The sequence below is a fragment of the Dermacentor albipictus genome, chromosome 10, assembly GCF_038994185.2.
Source record: "Dermacentor albipictus isolate Rhodes 1998 colony chromosome 10, USDA_Dalb.pri_finalv2, whole genome shotgun sequence".
In the NCBI taxonomy this organism is placed as follows: Eukaryota; Metazoa; Arthropoda; class Arachnida; order Ixodida; family Ixodidae; genus Dermacentor; species Dermacentor albipictus.
Window position 1 is genome coordinate 81,655,865 of NC_091830.1, and position 13,525 is coordinate 81,669,389.

The 13,525-nt window shown below is 48.2% G+C and overlaps 1 protein-coding gene across 1 annotated transcript in view; it reads right to left on the reverse strand.

Moving 5' to 3' along the window:
• The window catches only part of LOC135904210 (uncharacterized), a 411,027-nt gene that overhangs the window by 38,666 nt on the left and 358,836 nt on the right, over positions 1-13,525 (reverse strand). The window contains exons 8-9 of the mRNA XM_065434850.2: positions 10,829-10,921; positions 6,900-7,052 (exon numbers count right to left, since the gene is read on the reverse strand). Of these exons, the coding sequence (XP_065290922.2) occupies positions 6,900-7,052; positions 10,829-10,921 (246 nt within the window). The remainder of the gene's footprint in view (positions 1-6,899; positions 7,053-10,828; positions 10,922-13,525) is intronic.

Consider the following 13,525-nt stretch of genomic DNA (forward strand, 5'->3'; position numbering starts at 1 on the left):
GGCGCACAGAGGGGATTGTAAAAGTATATATTGCCGCAGCCGCCAGCCATGTCAAGCGTTGCGAAGGGTAGTGGGAGAGATTTACGGCTCATGAAGACGTCGGACAGCGTGAAGAGGACCGTTGCATCAGCGATGGCATCGGAAAAGACGAGTACGAGGGCAAAGGAGCCAGGTGGAATATCTGTGTCCTCGCGCACGGTAAGTTTACAAGGGCGGTCGCAATCTTCGTCCAAGGGTGCGTCAATAGGGGCAAATTCAACTTCGGCGCGTGCGCAGTCGATCACGGCTTTATGACTGGATAAGAAGTCCCATCCGAGGATGACGTCATGCGAGGAGGTGGGAAGAACAATACACTCGACGATGTAAACAATGCCGTGAATAAGCACACGCACAGTACAGGCTGCGTGCGGAGTGACGTGCTGCGCGCTTGCCGTACGAAGCGACAGTCCAGAAAGCGGCGTGGTCAACTTGCGCATCGAACGGCACAGTTTGGCGGCTATCACAGAAACGGCTGCTCCGGTATCCACAAGAGCGAATGCTGGAACACCTTCTACACAAATTTCGACCACGTTAGCAGGAGTGGCGCGAGGACTTTGACAGTTCGAATGGGGCGCAGTTCTTGCCTCTTGAACTGCGACGTTTAGTTTTCCTGGTCAGGTGGTGCGGGTCGCCAACGCATTGGGGAGAGCGAGCGTCGGCGAGCGGATGGCGAGCGACGCGAAGGAAATTCTGGGATGTCAGCACGAGCATACGGTTGGGGGGAAGGAGTGGCGTATTGGCGAAATGGCTGGCTGCCGTACTGGAAGGGCCGCGAGGCGTCGCCGAACCCTTGAGGACGACGGCGGCAATATCGGGCGACGTGTCCGGGAGTGCAGCAAGAATAACAGATGGGTCGATTGTCAGATGTTCGCCAAGGATTAGCTCGCGGTGCGGTCCAAGATGTAGCATGGGCTTCCGGTGGCAGCGGTTGGGACTGGGTCGTGAAAGACGCCAGTGGAGGCCTGCGTACTGCCTGCGCGTACGTAAGAGGCGCGGCCACAGGCAGGACTGGCTGCGCATAGGTGAGAGGCGTGGCGACAGGCTGCACTGCCCGCGTAGAGTTGAGATTCGCGGCTGCAGGCGGCTGATGGTGTGCGGAAGGGACAACTTGGGCGACCTCTTCGGAAATGAGGGTGCGGGGCGAGTTTGGAAGACGGGAGGTGGGCTCCTGAGTGAAGGGGACTAAAGAAAGTTGGCGGGCAACTTCCTCACGCACAAAGTGCTTGACCCGCTGAAAGAATGAGGATGGGTCGTACATGTTGTCAAGGCTCGCCAACAACTCGTCGCTTCCCAAAGGACGCCGAGTCGAAGCGCGTTGCTTCCTTAACTCATCGTAACTTTGGCACAGGCTGACAACTTCAGACACAGTGCGCGGATTCCTGGCTAGGAGCATCTGGAATGCGCCGTCATCGATGCCTTTCAGTATATGGCGAATTCGCTCAGCTTCGGGTATTGCGGCGTTGACTCGTTTACAAAGGTCCACGACGTCTTCTATGTAGCTTGTGAACGTTTCCGCCGTCTGCTGAGCTCGGGCGCGCAAGCGCTGTTCGGCACGCAGCTTGCGAACAGCGGGTCGGCCGAACACTTCCTAAAGGTTGTCTTGAAGACTGACCATGTGGGCACGTCACTTTCGTGGTTGTGAAACCACAGTTGGGCAACACCAGGCAGGTAAAAGATGACGTGAGTTAACTTGGCTGGATCATCCCACTTGTTGTGTGCGCTCACCCGTTCATATGACGCAAACCAGTCTTCTACGTCTTCGTCGTCTGCACCGCTGAAGACCTTGGGGTCCCGTTGTCGTGGAACGCCGGTGCAGGTGATGAACTGTGGCGTCGGTGCCATTTGGGAGGAGCTGTCGGTCATGGCGGGTGGTAGCGTTCTTGATCTCAGCTCCAGGGATTCAAGCGACGGGGTTTGAGTCCCAGCACCTCCACCAATTGAGAAAAGGTTTATTGGCGGCTCCTAATGGAAAGGCACAGCAACCGGGAACGGCGAAGCATCCCGAAGCACTGTCCAAACGGACGCCAGCAATCAACAGCGCGAGCCGAGACGAGCCGCGCGTTGGCGATGCGGCTGCGCCGCGAGGCGCGTCTTCTTCTTCACAACGTTATCAAGGTTTTGTAAACTTCACCTAACAATGCATCTAAGCCGGACCAAGTTGATGTACTATACACCACTATGTAATACACTACTAATTTTTAAGGTGGGACATCTGAAAATATGGGTAAATATTGTAATGATCGATACAATAATATTGCACGTTTTTGATGCCCTTACGGATGCCACCTACCAAAATTCAATACTGTTTTGCTGCAGAACTACAAGTTTTTCTACTTCCTGCTTTACTATTACTTAAAAATTGTCTAATATTCAGAAATTTTTGTAAAGTGGCCCTGGCACGAACTCGTAGATATGCTCCCTAGAGTCATCAGAATATAAATTCCTCATTCTAATGCAACGAAATTTCATTCAAATATGTACCGTGGTGGTGTTATAGAACCATTTCTGCGTTTTACACATGTTTCAATATTACACTGAACCAAGGTAAATCCTCCGCTTATAGAGCCAAGTTAGAACGTTGGACAAGATAGTGCATTTGTTGGTGAGAACACAGAAAAAAGAAAGGGTGAGGGTGCGATACCCGCGTTTGAAACAAGTCGATAAACTTTGGCGACATGCTTCAGTGCATAAGTTGCTGCAATTTCTTAATCTGTTTGAGCTTATGACCGTCGTACATGACTGTAAGATAGGGAGAGAAATAAACGTAAAGGAAAGGTAGGGGGCTGTAAGTAAGTAGAACTGATGCCCCAACGAAATGTTAACGCTTTATGCATTTGTTTTGCGCAGTAGCGCGTATGTGAGCATATGTCAAGATAGCGACATGATCAGGGCCCTTGTAGCGTAAAACTATTATCTGTTTTGGTCCAATATTCTGACGCCATATTTACGAAACCACCAACACAAGAATAGGGCGGTAAGCCGCCGCGCAGTTCGAAAGGCCCATTCAAATGCGCTTCTCGTTTAAAGGATGCCGTTTTCTTTGGATTTCAAAGCGAATAACATTACCTAGATTGAGCACATTTCTTATCTAACTGGCTGAGAAGAGGCGAGGAGCACGCTCAAGTGAAGAGAGTCTCGACGGGGCCAAGCCGGCACAGTGAAAGTAGATAATCAAATGAGAAGGGTGGCGCCAGAGCCTACGATTGGTCCGCTTCCCCTTACTTAGCTTAACTACGTCTTAAATCGAGGCGGCATGCAACGGAAGGTTAAAAATGACGGTAAAACAGATACTCAGTAAGGTCGAGTTGGCCGAGTAACGTCGTATACGGGCTGAATGGTCTCGATAGCGCTATACGGCCACGCAAGATCTTTTATTATACAGCAATAAATCAATACTCTGCGGCACCTGTGCATAGCCAGTGCAACGATGAACGGCGGGAAGCCTTCTTCTATTCCTTTCGGAAAGGAGCAGTGCCCAGCTATTCAGAGAAACTTTCAGTTTTCTTCGATATACTAATGCGTCTTTAAAGCGTACACTTCACTCTGACGCGGTGAATTTCATGGTTTTGTGACGTCATGTGACAGACAGGTGAATTGGGTGCAGCATCTGAAAGTTTGACCAATAGCAAATGGTCAAACAACGCGTTTTCTGTTAATGGTGAGAAAGGTGTCGAAGCAGAAGTTATTATTTTTCTTTTGCTTGGTTTAATCATGCGTAATCAGCGTGCACATTGTTGTGCCATTACCACAAGCCCGGATTCCGAATCTGCAAGATGCAGAATTTATCCTGCGAGCGCCCAAACTCTCCCTTGAAAAGTCAAGATGCTGAGCCGTCAGGCAGCGGTGTCCTGCGGGAGAAGCATCGGCCGGCAACGTGTTCAGACGTGTCGGCAAGTGCCAGACAGCCCGGCGCCGCACCTCCCTTTTCCTGGGGGTCACCGCGCGCGCGAACTTTGAACCGGGTGGCCAGCGCAGTCGCTGGTTGGACCTCTCGGACGACCGTTGTATGCTGACTTTGTATTGGACCGTTTGAGTGACAATGGTTCTCGGGGATTATAAAGCGGCGAGGAGGCCGCCTCGAAAACCGGATCCGCCGACCCACCGGGAGACAGTGTCGCTCCCGACTGGGGTGAGATGTGTCACGCGTTTTCGCCGGACGTTGCCGTGCGAGAACAGTCGCGTTTGCTGTGAGATCTCGGCCCCAGTGCCGATCCGTTCATGTCCTGTATGATGACCTGTATATAGTGTATAAAGTCCCTTTTTGTTATTCTCATCGACGCCTGGCTCGGAGTCTTCGCTACCAACGCTCTGTCACGAAACGGGTGACGAGCGCTACGGGACCACAAAGTCGTAATAGTGGTGCAGCGGTGCAAAGTCGTAACAACATATGATATCCGGGGCTTTATGACTGTTTTCGTGACATCGCGTGACCGACGGGCACACTGGGTGATGACTACAAAATTTTTTGACCAGTCGTTCAGGGCTGATTGCAGATTTAGAATAGAAAGTTTTCGAATAGATCTACATTATCAAGTCCCTGTTCGCTGTCCTCACGCAACAGAAATAACAGTCTTGATCTTAGTAATGCCTCACTGAAACCATTATCAGGAACCATATTTAAGATTCGCTATGTTAGAAACATTCTTTGGCCTAATACTCATGTCGGGATCAATAATCTCTTAAACGTAGTTCAGTCCAGTGGCTGTAAAATTACATGGCTGATTGAAGTAATCTTGCCTAAATTCACTTCATCTGCTTGCACTAAATAATTTATTCCATGATGATATATGTGGCCCTTTCAGAAAGGTGATATTCGCCGCAACCTAATCTTACAAGGCATCCTAAAGCTGATGCGGAGCCTTTAGGAAGAAAATCAGCAAAATTACTGAAAGCTTGCGTCATTCTACCCCGTCTGCGACTATGCGTCGCTTTATCAATCACGAGGCAGCTTACCTCGCTGTAGCTGACGCCTCTGATGTTTTTTACATAGTGCAGAGGTGCAAGATACATACTGCGCAAAACAACAGCCTCCTATACTACCGGTTCTTTGTTATTTTGTCTTCATATTTTCGCTAATAATATAATGCGTAACGTTACAATAAGACACCGGTAGTAGGGTAGTAGAAAGGAAGCTGTGTTAAGTTCTATACTAACTATACGCATTTGCCAGGTAAAGTGAATGTCACACCCGTAAGGAAAAGTATACGGACCAGAGATTGCACGATAAAGTTGATTCATTTATCAGCCTGTGAATGCAACTTGAAATTTACAACTGCAGCACAAACTTGGCATTACAAACTTTCTAGTGCACTCATCACTTTCATTGTATTGACACGTGAACTTGTTTATCTTTTACGAGTGAGCACATTTACCGTCTATGAAATGTTATCGCTCAGCGCAGGACGCGCCTACATGTATCGGAAGTTTCTAGAATGTTATCGATGCTTCTATCCGCTGTCTGTTGTCGCCGAACTTTGTGTAATCTGATTGCATGCATGTGCGACGTGAATGGCGTAGAACTTTGTGGAAGGCACGCGGGTCCCAGCGATTACTCTTGAACGTTCGACGACTGATCTACAAGAGCCAACGCGCTTGACTCGCTGATCAGATTTTCGACGATCGCCGACTGTGTTCGCCGTTTTCGTTGAGCATTGAGCGTAGCCTGTTTCTCTGGGCACAGGTTGGCCCACTAAAGTTAGTTTCGCCATTCGCCATTTTCTTGCTGTGTCCTCAACCGTTACTACCACGTGACATCTGGTGGAGGTACTTCGCGTTCATGTGCCGTACGCCCCCACGAAACCGTGACCCGAGCCCGAACGCGGAAGACTACACCAACGTCTCCAAGAACCAGCGAGGTAGCCTCAGGCTGCAAGGACTGCCGCCGGAGTATGCACTTTTGCCTGAGACGACCAGGAAGATCGTCGCCCAGTCAAACCCAATGGCAGCCCCAGCGTCCCCCATCGTGTTGCAGCAGCCCAGGGAGCCTCCGACGTTCCGCGGTTCAACATTCGAGGAGCCGGAAACCTGGCTTGAGACGTATGAGAGGGTCGCTGCATTTCACAGCTGGAACAGTGACGACAAGCTTCGACATGTCTTTTTCACATTGGAAGACGCCGCCACGACGTGGTTCGAGAACCGTGAAGCCGCCTTAACGACGTGAGAGCTGTTCCGAAGCGGCTTCCAACAGACATTCACAAGCGTCGTACGCCAAGAACGAGCCCAAGCACTACTAGAAACCCGAGTGCAGCTGCCTAATGAGACCACCGAGATTTTTACAGAAGGAATGAGCCGCCTATTTCACCACGCCGACCCGGAAATGTCCGAGGAGAAGAGAGTCCGCCTACTGATGCGTGGTGTAAAGGATGAATTTTTCGCCGGAATGGTACGGAGCCCACCGAGAATCGTCGACGAGTTTCTTCGCGAGACCACCAGCATCGAGAAGACACTGTAAATGCGGAACCGGCAATTCAACCACAACACGAACTCGACAAACTACGCCGGGGCTCAGTCACTTGCCCCCGACGATCTGCGCGAGACTAACCAAGCGGTCGTGCGGGAGGAGCTACAGAAGCTGTTCCCTTCATCACAGCCTCAAGTGACTTCAATTGTCGGCGCCGTCCGCGAGGAGCTCCAACAACAACTTGGAGTAGCCCCTGAATCGCCGCAGCCTCAGCCGCAAGCGACGAAATATGCCGCTGTAGCCCGCCGTCACGTTCTGCCCCTGCGCCCGCGTTAATTACGAAGAAATTCAGTTTTTTCGGCGACCCTGTGCTTCGTATACTTTTGCTGACGGGTGTAGACGCCGGTGCTATGTCAGCGCTCCCGACAGTGCTTCAATATTGAGACAACATTCCTCTTACCTTGTTCGACTGCTCAGGACTACTCAACAGTGTGAGCGTTAGGAAGAGAGAGCAAGGCTCTCCATTAAACATGTTGCAGATTGCTTGAATCACCTGTCGGAGTGCTTGGGGCAGGTGGAAGTATCCACTGTTGCCCAATGGGTCGAGTAGGAGCTGCGTCAGGACAGATATGGGAGTTGAAAAGGAAAGAAACAAGAAAAAAGAAACGATACCAGGTAAACAAAACTTGGCGCACTGATGCCACTGCCACGCAGTGTGCCTTGCGAGACACGAGATTTGAACAGTCTCACCAGCGTCATCACAATCAGTTTAAATACCATAGGCTCTAGAGCGGAACCCAATAACCACTCTTTCATTATGGCTTGTCTAGAGGATCAATCGCGTATGTATGTCCTAAGCACTGTGAATATTGCTTCAATGGTCGAGGGTGACGATCATATTGCCGGTGGGGTTAGTATGCTAATAAATGTATAATGCGAAAGAACAAAAATAAAGTTAGGCAGGACTCATCTACGATGATTCTACGAATTTGGCAATAACTGGATTACAGACATTTTGCCTACGACCTTTACATCCCATAGTACGGAGCAAACTGCATGTCCACAAATTTTGGCGACTAGACGCCAGAAGAAAGTCCATGCTGGCGGTTACAGTCTTCGATGCCAGATAAACCCGAAAACAAAGGAATCTGGATGTTTCAAGGGTGAGTGCCCTTGTTTTGCGCATGTTCTACTTGTTGTATGGTGCCCAATCGAATGAATGAGAAAGCGGCGCACTAGTTACGTGTCAGAAAAACTAGAGTGTTTAGGCGAGGTAACCTTCGCGATACCTTTTCCCTAAAAGTTATATCCAGTTTCTCCAACAGTGTTTTTTTTGTCCCTTAAATTCCACGATTTCTGTGTATATATCACCTTTTCTAATAGCAAGTTGTCACATTTTTCGCAGTTGCTTCGGCAACATTGCAATTTATTTCCATTAACTTCGCCCTACACTGCATCAATTTGTCGATTTGAGACGACCTAGAGCAAGGCTTCAGTTTGGCGATTGCAATGTGTGTTGCATTTTTCTGCTATAAATCCAAACCCTTTAATTTACATAATCGTATTTACATGATCGTATTTACTTAATTTATATGATCGCACGGTTCTTCCCTAAAAGTGTCCTGTAACCGCTAGATTCCTGTTGAGCTCCGCGTAGCGGTGGAACGCAAGTATTTCAGGAAGAAGCAGGCAAACGAAAAGAACATGACGGTATTCCCTGTGGAAAGATGGCGCTGTGCCAGTGAGTTCCGGGCCGGAAGAATCACTGAAGTTTGTTCTCTACCTTATATTTGTATTATTGGCCACGTGAGTTTAGATGCTGATGGATACCTGACGTAGGTCCATCAAGATTTTATTAAATTGAAACGCTCTGAGGTCAATTGACAATTCTGTTGTGCTGTATGGGGATATATGCTATAAATTGCTGCTAAATCACGCTGTGTATATAGCATTGAAGCAAGCCTGGCTAAGCTACATTGCTTGTAATTGCCTGATTTCTTTTAATAACAGCCTTTGAACAGGGCTCAACGTGGGGTACTTGTGAATGGCATTTAGTGAATACGACCCAAATTGCAGCAGACCCGCGGCACGATTTGATCGTGCCACAAGTGCAGCCCGACCCGGCAAGTCAATCCGAGCAACCGCGATTGTTGTCCCTGTTCTAGGTCAAGCAGAACTTCCGGCAAGCGGAATCCGCAGTATTTTTTTTTCTTTATAAGTTTAAAAGAAGGCCTATGTTTGCTAGTGTTTACAGACGCAACCACTCGTATTTCACATGAAAAATTTGCACGAAGGCTGCTTTAGATCAAAACGATTGGAAACTTGGCTTTTTACGCTGTCCATAATTTTGTTGCAGTTGGCCTTTAATTATTAAGTACTACGTCGAATAAGAGTGTGCTCTAAACAAGACGGTGAATTTTGTGTTTGTGTATTAAAGTGCCTCTGCAGCCCTTTCTAGGAAATATCTCATATCTCTTGTAATAATATAGAACATTGCCTCATGAGTCTCTCGCTGCAAAATTACCGATTCCCACTTTCCGACTCCCGGCTCAGAGTTCCACTTTTGAAGCATGCCGATCATTCAACGTGAAGAAAGTGCTGCATCTCGTATGATATTTATCTTTATTTTCCACTGCAATCATCTCCTCCAAATAAGCGACAAGTTGCTGTTTGAGGTGGCAACAAATGCGACGAAAGCACTGCGTTATCGCTTTGCTGAGGGCACTGACCAGACCGCTGTCATTCGAGCACTGACCAGCCTGCCGACGTAAGCGTCCTGCCCTGAAAGGCCTGGCCAATTCACTGCCCTCGGCACCTTGCCCAATCACAATTCTCGGGGCCCTGCCTTACGCACCGTCATCTACCTAGATTCGCGGAAGAGGGCTGTGAGGCGTTTATTTATGTGTAAATGAACTGTTTTGATATAACTAAGCGTCACCTACGTAGCCCCACGAGAAATGCCTATTGTCACATATATACTTACAAATAAACTATTATAAGATACCTTTTAGTATTCTTCTCAATTATTCATTTCACGTGTGTAGGACTTTTCGTTCTTGGACTATCATATTTGTACCATGTTTTCTTAGCTACTAATCGATGCAGACAGTATGAGCTCAACTCCTCTCAAAAATGCCACTGCCTAAAAACGGGCGCGGTAATAATGGCTGCGCACTGAGGGCGAGCGTATTTACAGTATTCGTCAAGCAGGGGTATATGTCCAAAACCAGCACTGATAACGGCAGCGATGTCGTCGAGCCTTGCTCCTACGCCAGTAACACCATGGCTGATGCATCGGCGCTATGTTCGCCCAATCCTAGGCTCCAACTTTGAGCCAACATTGAGTTGGGTTCCAGTTTGCGCATATACAAGTGTTGGCAAGGGCTGCTACCAATTCCTGCCAGAATTGATCCATGTTTGGTTAAATGTGGTTGTGCTGCCTGGACAGTGACGCATACTCCGTGGCACCAGGCGCACATACCCGAGCTGACGTAAAGGAGGTTCAAAGTGGATCGGCACATACACTCTGGCACATACGTCATCATCACCCATCACGCGCCTCTTTCTTTCCCTCTTCCCCTTCCCCAAACGCCGAGTAGCTGGCTAGAGGAACATACCTCAGGCCGACTTCTCCGCGTTTCGTGTTATTAAACTTCTCACTTTGTCACTCCCTACGGGAAAGACCCATATTTCGAGATTGCATTTTCTCTGAGATTGGCCCAAATTGTTGACGAATTAGTCAGATTGTCGGTAAGAAAACTAGACTGACAATGCCAAGAATGCTATTCGCATTAAAATAAAGGCTAAACAACATGCACTAGAGCTCACGCGCAATCATAGAATTTTGATGCCAAAAATGTAAAGCTCTGTATGCTTTATAGCCGTTGTCTCTCATACAGTTCCTCATATTTATACAATTGCATGTTGAGAACGGTATTTATTTAACTTAGCTAATATAATGTTCTTATGAATACGAAGGCTCCGACACCGTGAAGTCGTTGCCGAGAGCCTAAGGTGACACGATAATGAATTCGCAAAGTTTACTACACCTTAGTTATGGTAGTCATCAGCGATAACAAGCACTTTCGTGAAGGACTAGCTAACATATACCAGTCAGCAGGGTATTTACGTTACTGTGACTCACTGTACTTGTGGGTTATTTCCATTGCTTGGTAACGGCTTCTTTTCTTAATGCGATGTAGTCCTGCGACTATATAATATAAATAGTAAAAAAACTAGTTGTCTGCTTGTAAATTTTTCCTGTCTCACTAAGTTCTGACTTGGCATTTTTAGTGTTTTGCGTGGCGAGACACGTTTTCCGGTTTTGCGCATGCTAAATGAAAGATCAAAAATTACCCCGACGTGCGAAGTACGTAAACAGTTACTTACAAAAATTGGGTCAGCGAAGGCGAAAAGCTCTGGGAATGGAAACCGAAAGTGCGACACATTAGCTGCTGGAGCGTACCCTATTAAAATATCGACCTGAAAAAGAAATAACAACCAATAATGTGTTTTGCAGGAGTTGGCTCAGTGGTTTTTAACCTTTTATTTTACGAGGAACTGTAGCAGTTTTTAGACACTGCTTTGTGACCACGCCCATGGCATATTAATAGTGCAGGCTGCTGACGCGCAGTTTCGATATTTTGGCTAGGTTTCATAAAAGCTGAGATGCATCCACCAATTAGGTTCTACATTATCATTGCTCCTTTCCGTTTTGACGTCCCGATAGTAAACATTTGGGACAATCTCATCACGTTTGCCTGGAATCAGGAAGTTTTCCGCAATTCTGGTGCTTTTTCGGCATCAACTGTTACAGAAACCATGACTCGTGGCTAAAAAGAAATCAAACTTATTTCTTGATTTTCTTTCTGATGTATTTTAGATTGTGTTGATGAGTAAAAAAAATAACCTTCTATTTGTCCTCTTTTTTTTCCATGAAGAGGAGATTATGTTGTGTAAGTACGACTTTTGGTCGGAGCATTTAAATCAACAGTTATACACAAAAGAAGTAATGGTGAACATTGGGAGGCCTCTGGAGTAAGATGCTTTTCGAGCTAGTAAGCGACACCGGGTCCATTAGGCATGTTTCTCCCATCTTATGAGTGAAAGTCTTTGTAAGGAAAAAGCTCATGTTACGCAGGCTGCCTTAAACGATGTTAACGTTAAATGCGGTAGACGTATCTTGCTCTAGGAGACCTCAAACTGAGGCTGACTGAACACTGAGCATATAAATTTCTATTTAGAGTAACACATGTTTCTCGAACAGTACGAACGCGGGATGGTGCGTCAACAGAGAGAAAGTGTGAAGTTCTTAATGTGAAGTACACATTAACCATATATAAACCCTCCCCTCTCATTTGCACCAAATATCATCATCATCATCATCATCATCATCATCATTAGCCTGGTTACGCCCACTGCAGGGCAAAGGCCTCTCCCATACTTCTCCAACAACCCCGGTCATTTGCGCCAAATATAAGCTTCCTATGACGAAGACCTGTGTTGACTACAGAGTAACCACAGTTGTCATTAGCGGAATGCAATTAAATTTATTAATCAGCTTTCATGAACATAGCTTGGTACCGGAGTTTCGTTTTCTCACATACGGCACTCCTTGCGCGTGCAAAGACACAGGGGCATTCTATTGCAATGCGAGGTGGTTGAAAACTCGAGAGCGAATGAATAATTTTCAGAGTACCTAGCTCATAGGCAAAATGCGCAACGCTGAAAAAGAGGCCTGTGCCGTTTTCGTTCGTTTTCAAAGTAGCACTCTTCACATGAATGCCGTGAGGACAGACATGCAAGGGTGGAATAGCCTGCTGGCGTGGTCTCGTCGATTCCTGGAAGGGCAGAGAGGTTCACTTTTCTTTATTCACTGGATTAATAAGGTGACTGCTGCGCATTAGAATGCTGACTACTGGCGCCGTGAGGATCGCCGAACCTTACAACATACAGCCGCCTCGCAACTAGGCCGTTGCCAAGATACGACCAGTGTTTCCACGTGACTGTATTTTGTATATCTCCTATGGCACTGGGGGATAGCCTGTCGACAAGACGTCTATTGCGATAGTAATTATCTTGAGACTTCTAGCAAAATTTCGCTGTTATCGGCGCCGTCGCCGTGATGTTACGTCATTCCGTGATAATCTTCTATTGGGACCCGCGCGCGTGGTTACGAGGGAACGCGTGCCAGCTTGAGCCGAGAAGTATGGTGAAAATGGTGACTTGAATCTCGCCGTTTGCCCCCCCCCCCCCCCTCCTCCCCCCATGTTGGAGTTCCCCTGCTAAAGAGCGCATAATTGGGGGTGGGGAGTTGTGCGCGTGGTAACGCAAAGAAGAGTACACTGGGGCGGGATGGGATTGGGGCAGACGAGTGCGCATTTCTTCCTCCAGCCATACCTGCGCATGGTGACCTGCGCATGGCAATACCTGCGCATGGTGCGTCCGTGGCGACGCACCCTGCAACATTTCTGCGCAGCCTCCGCCTCGTCATCGTCCACCCTTGCGAATCAAGGCTGCGTGCTGCGCTGCGCCACCAGTAAGAAACACCGCCACCACAACGTCACCACGTACCGTAGGTACCAGCGAACATACAAAGGCAGGCTGGGCGGCTTGAAAAAGACAATTGCTAACCGCACGCGCGAAGCGCCGGCACGATCACCTGCTTCTGCTGCTGCTGCTAAGGCAATAAACCGCCCTGCTTTTTCTATGTTCGGATTTGTTGCTCAGCCGATGCAACATCCCTCACTGGTGACCAGGACAGAAGACATAAGACGTCGCCATGGATGACCAGGAGACCCTTCAACGACACATGGAACTACTCCAGAGGCAGATCTGGACCCAGCAGGAGATGATTCATGAGCAACAGCAGCATCTTCAAGAGCTGCAGCACCAACTCGATGATCCCGTGCAGCAGCATCCTGGCGACACCGACACACCACCGGCCTCACCTACCGGCTCCGCTGAAGACGTCAGAAACCCTGCAGTGAGCGTTCCGGACGCTGCTCTACTCGGCGTTTGCCGTGTTGCCGTCAATCTCGCGCCGCTTTGTGCGGGCATCACCCAAGACGGAACGCGCTACGATTA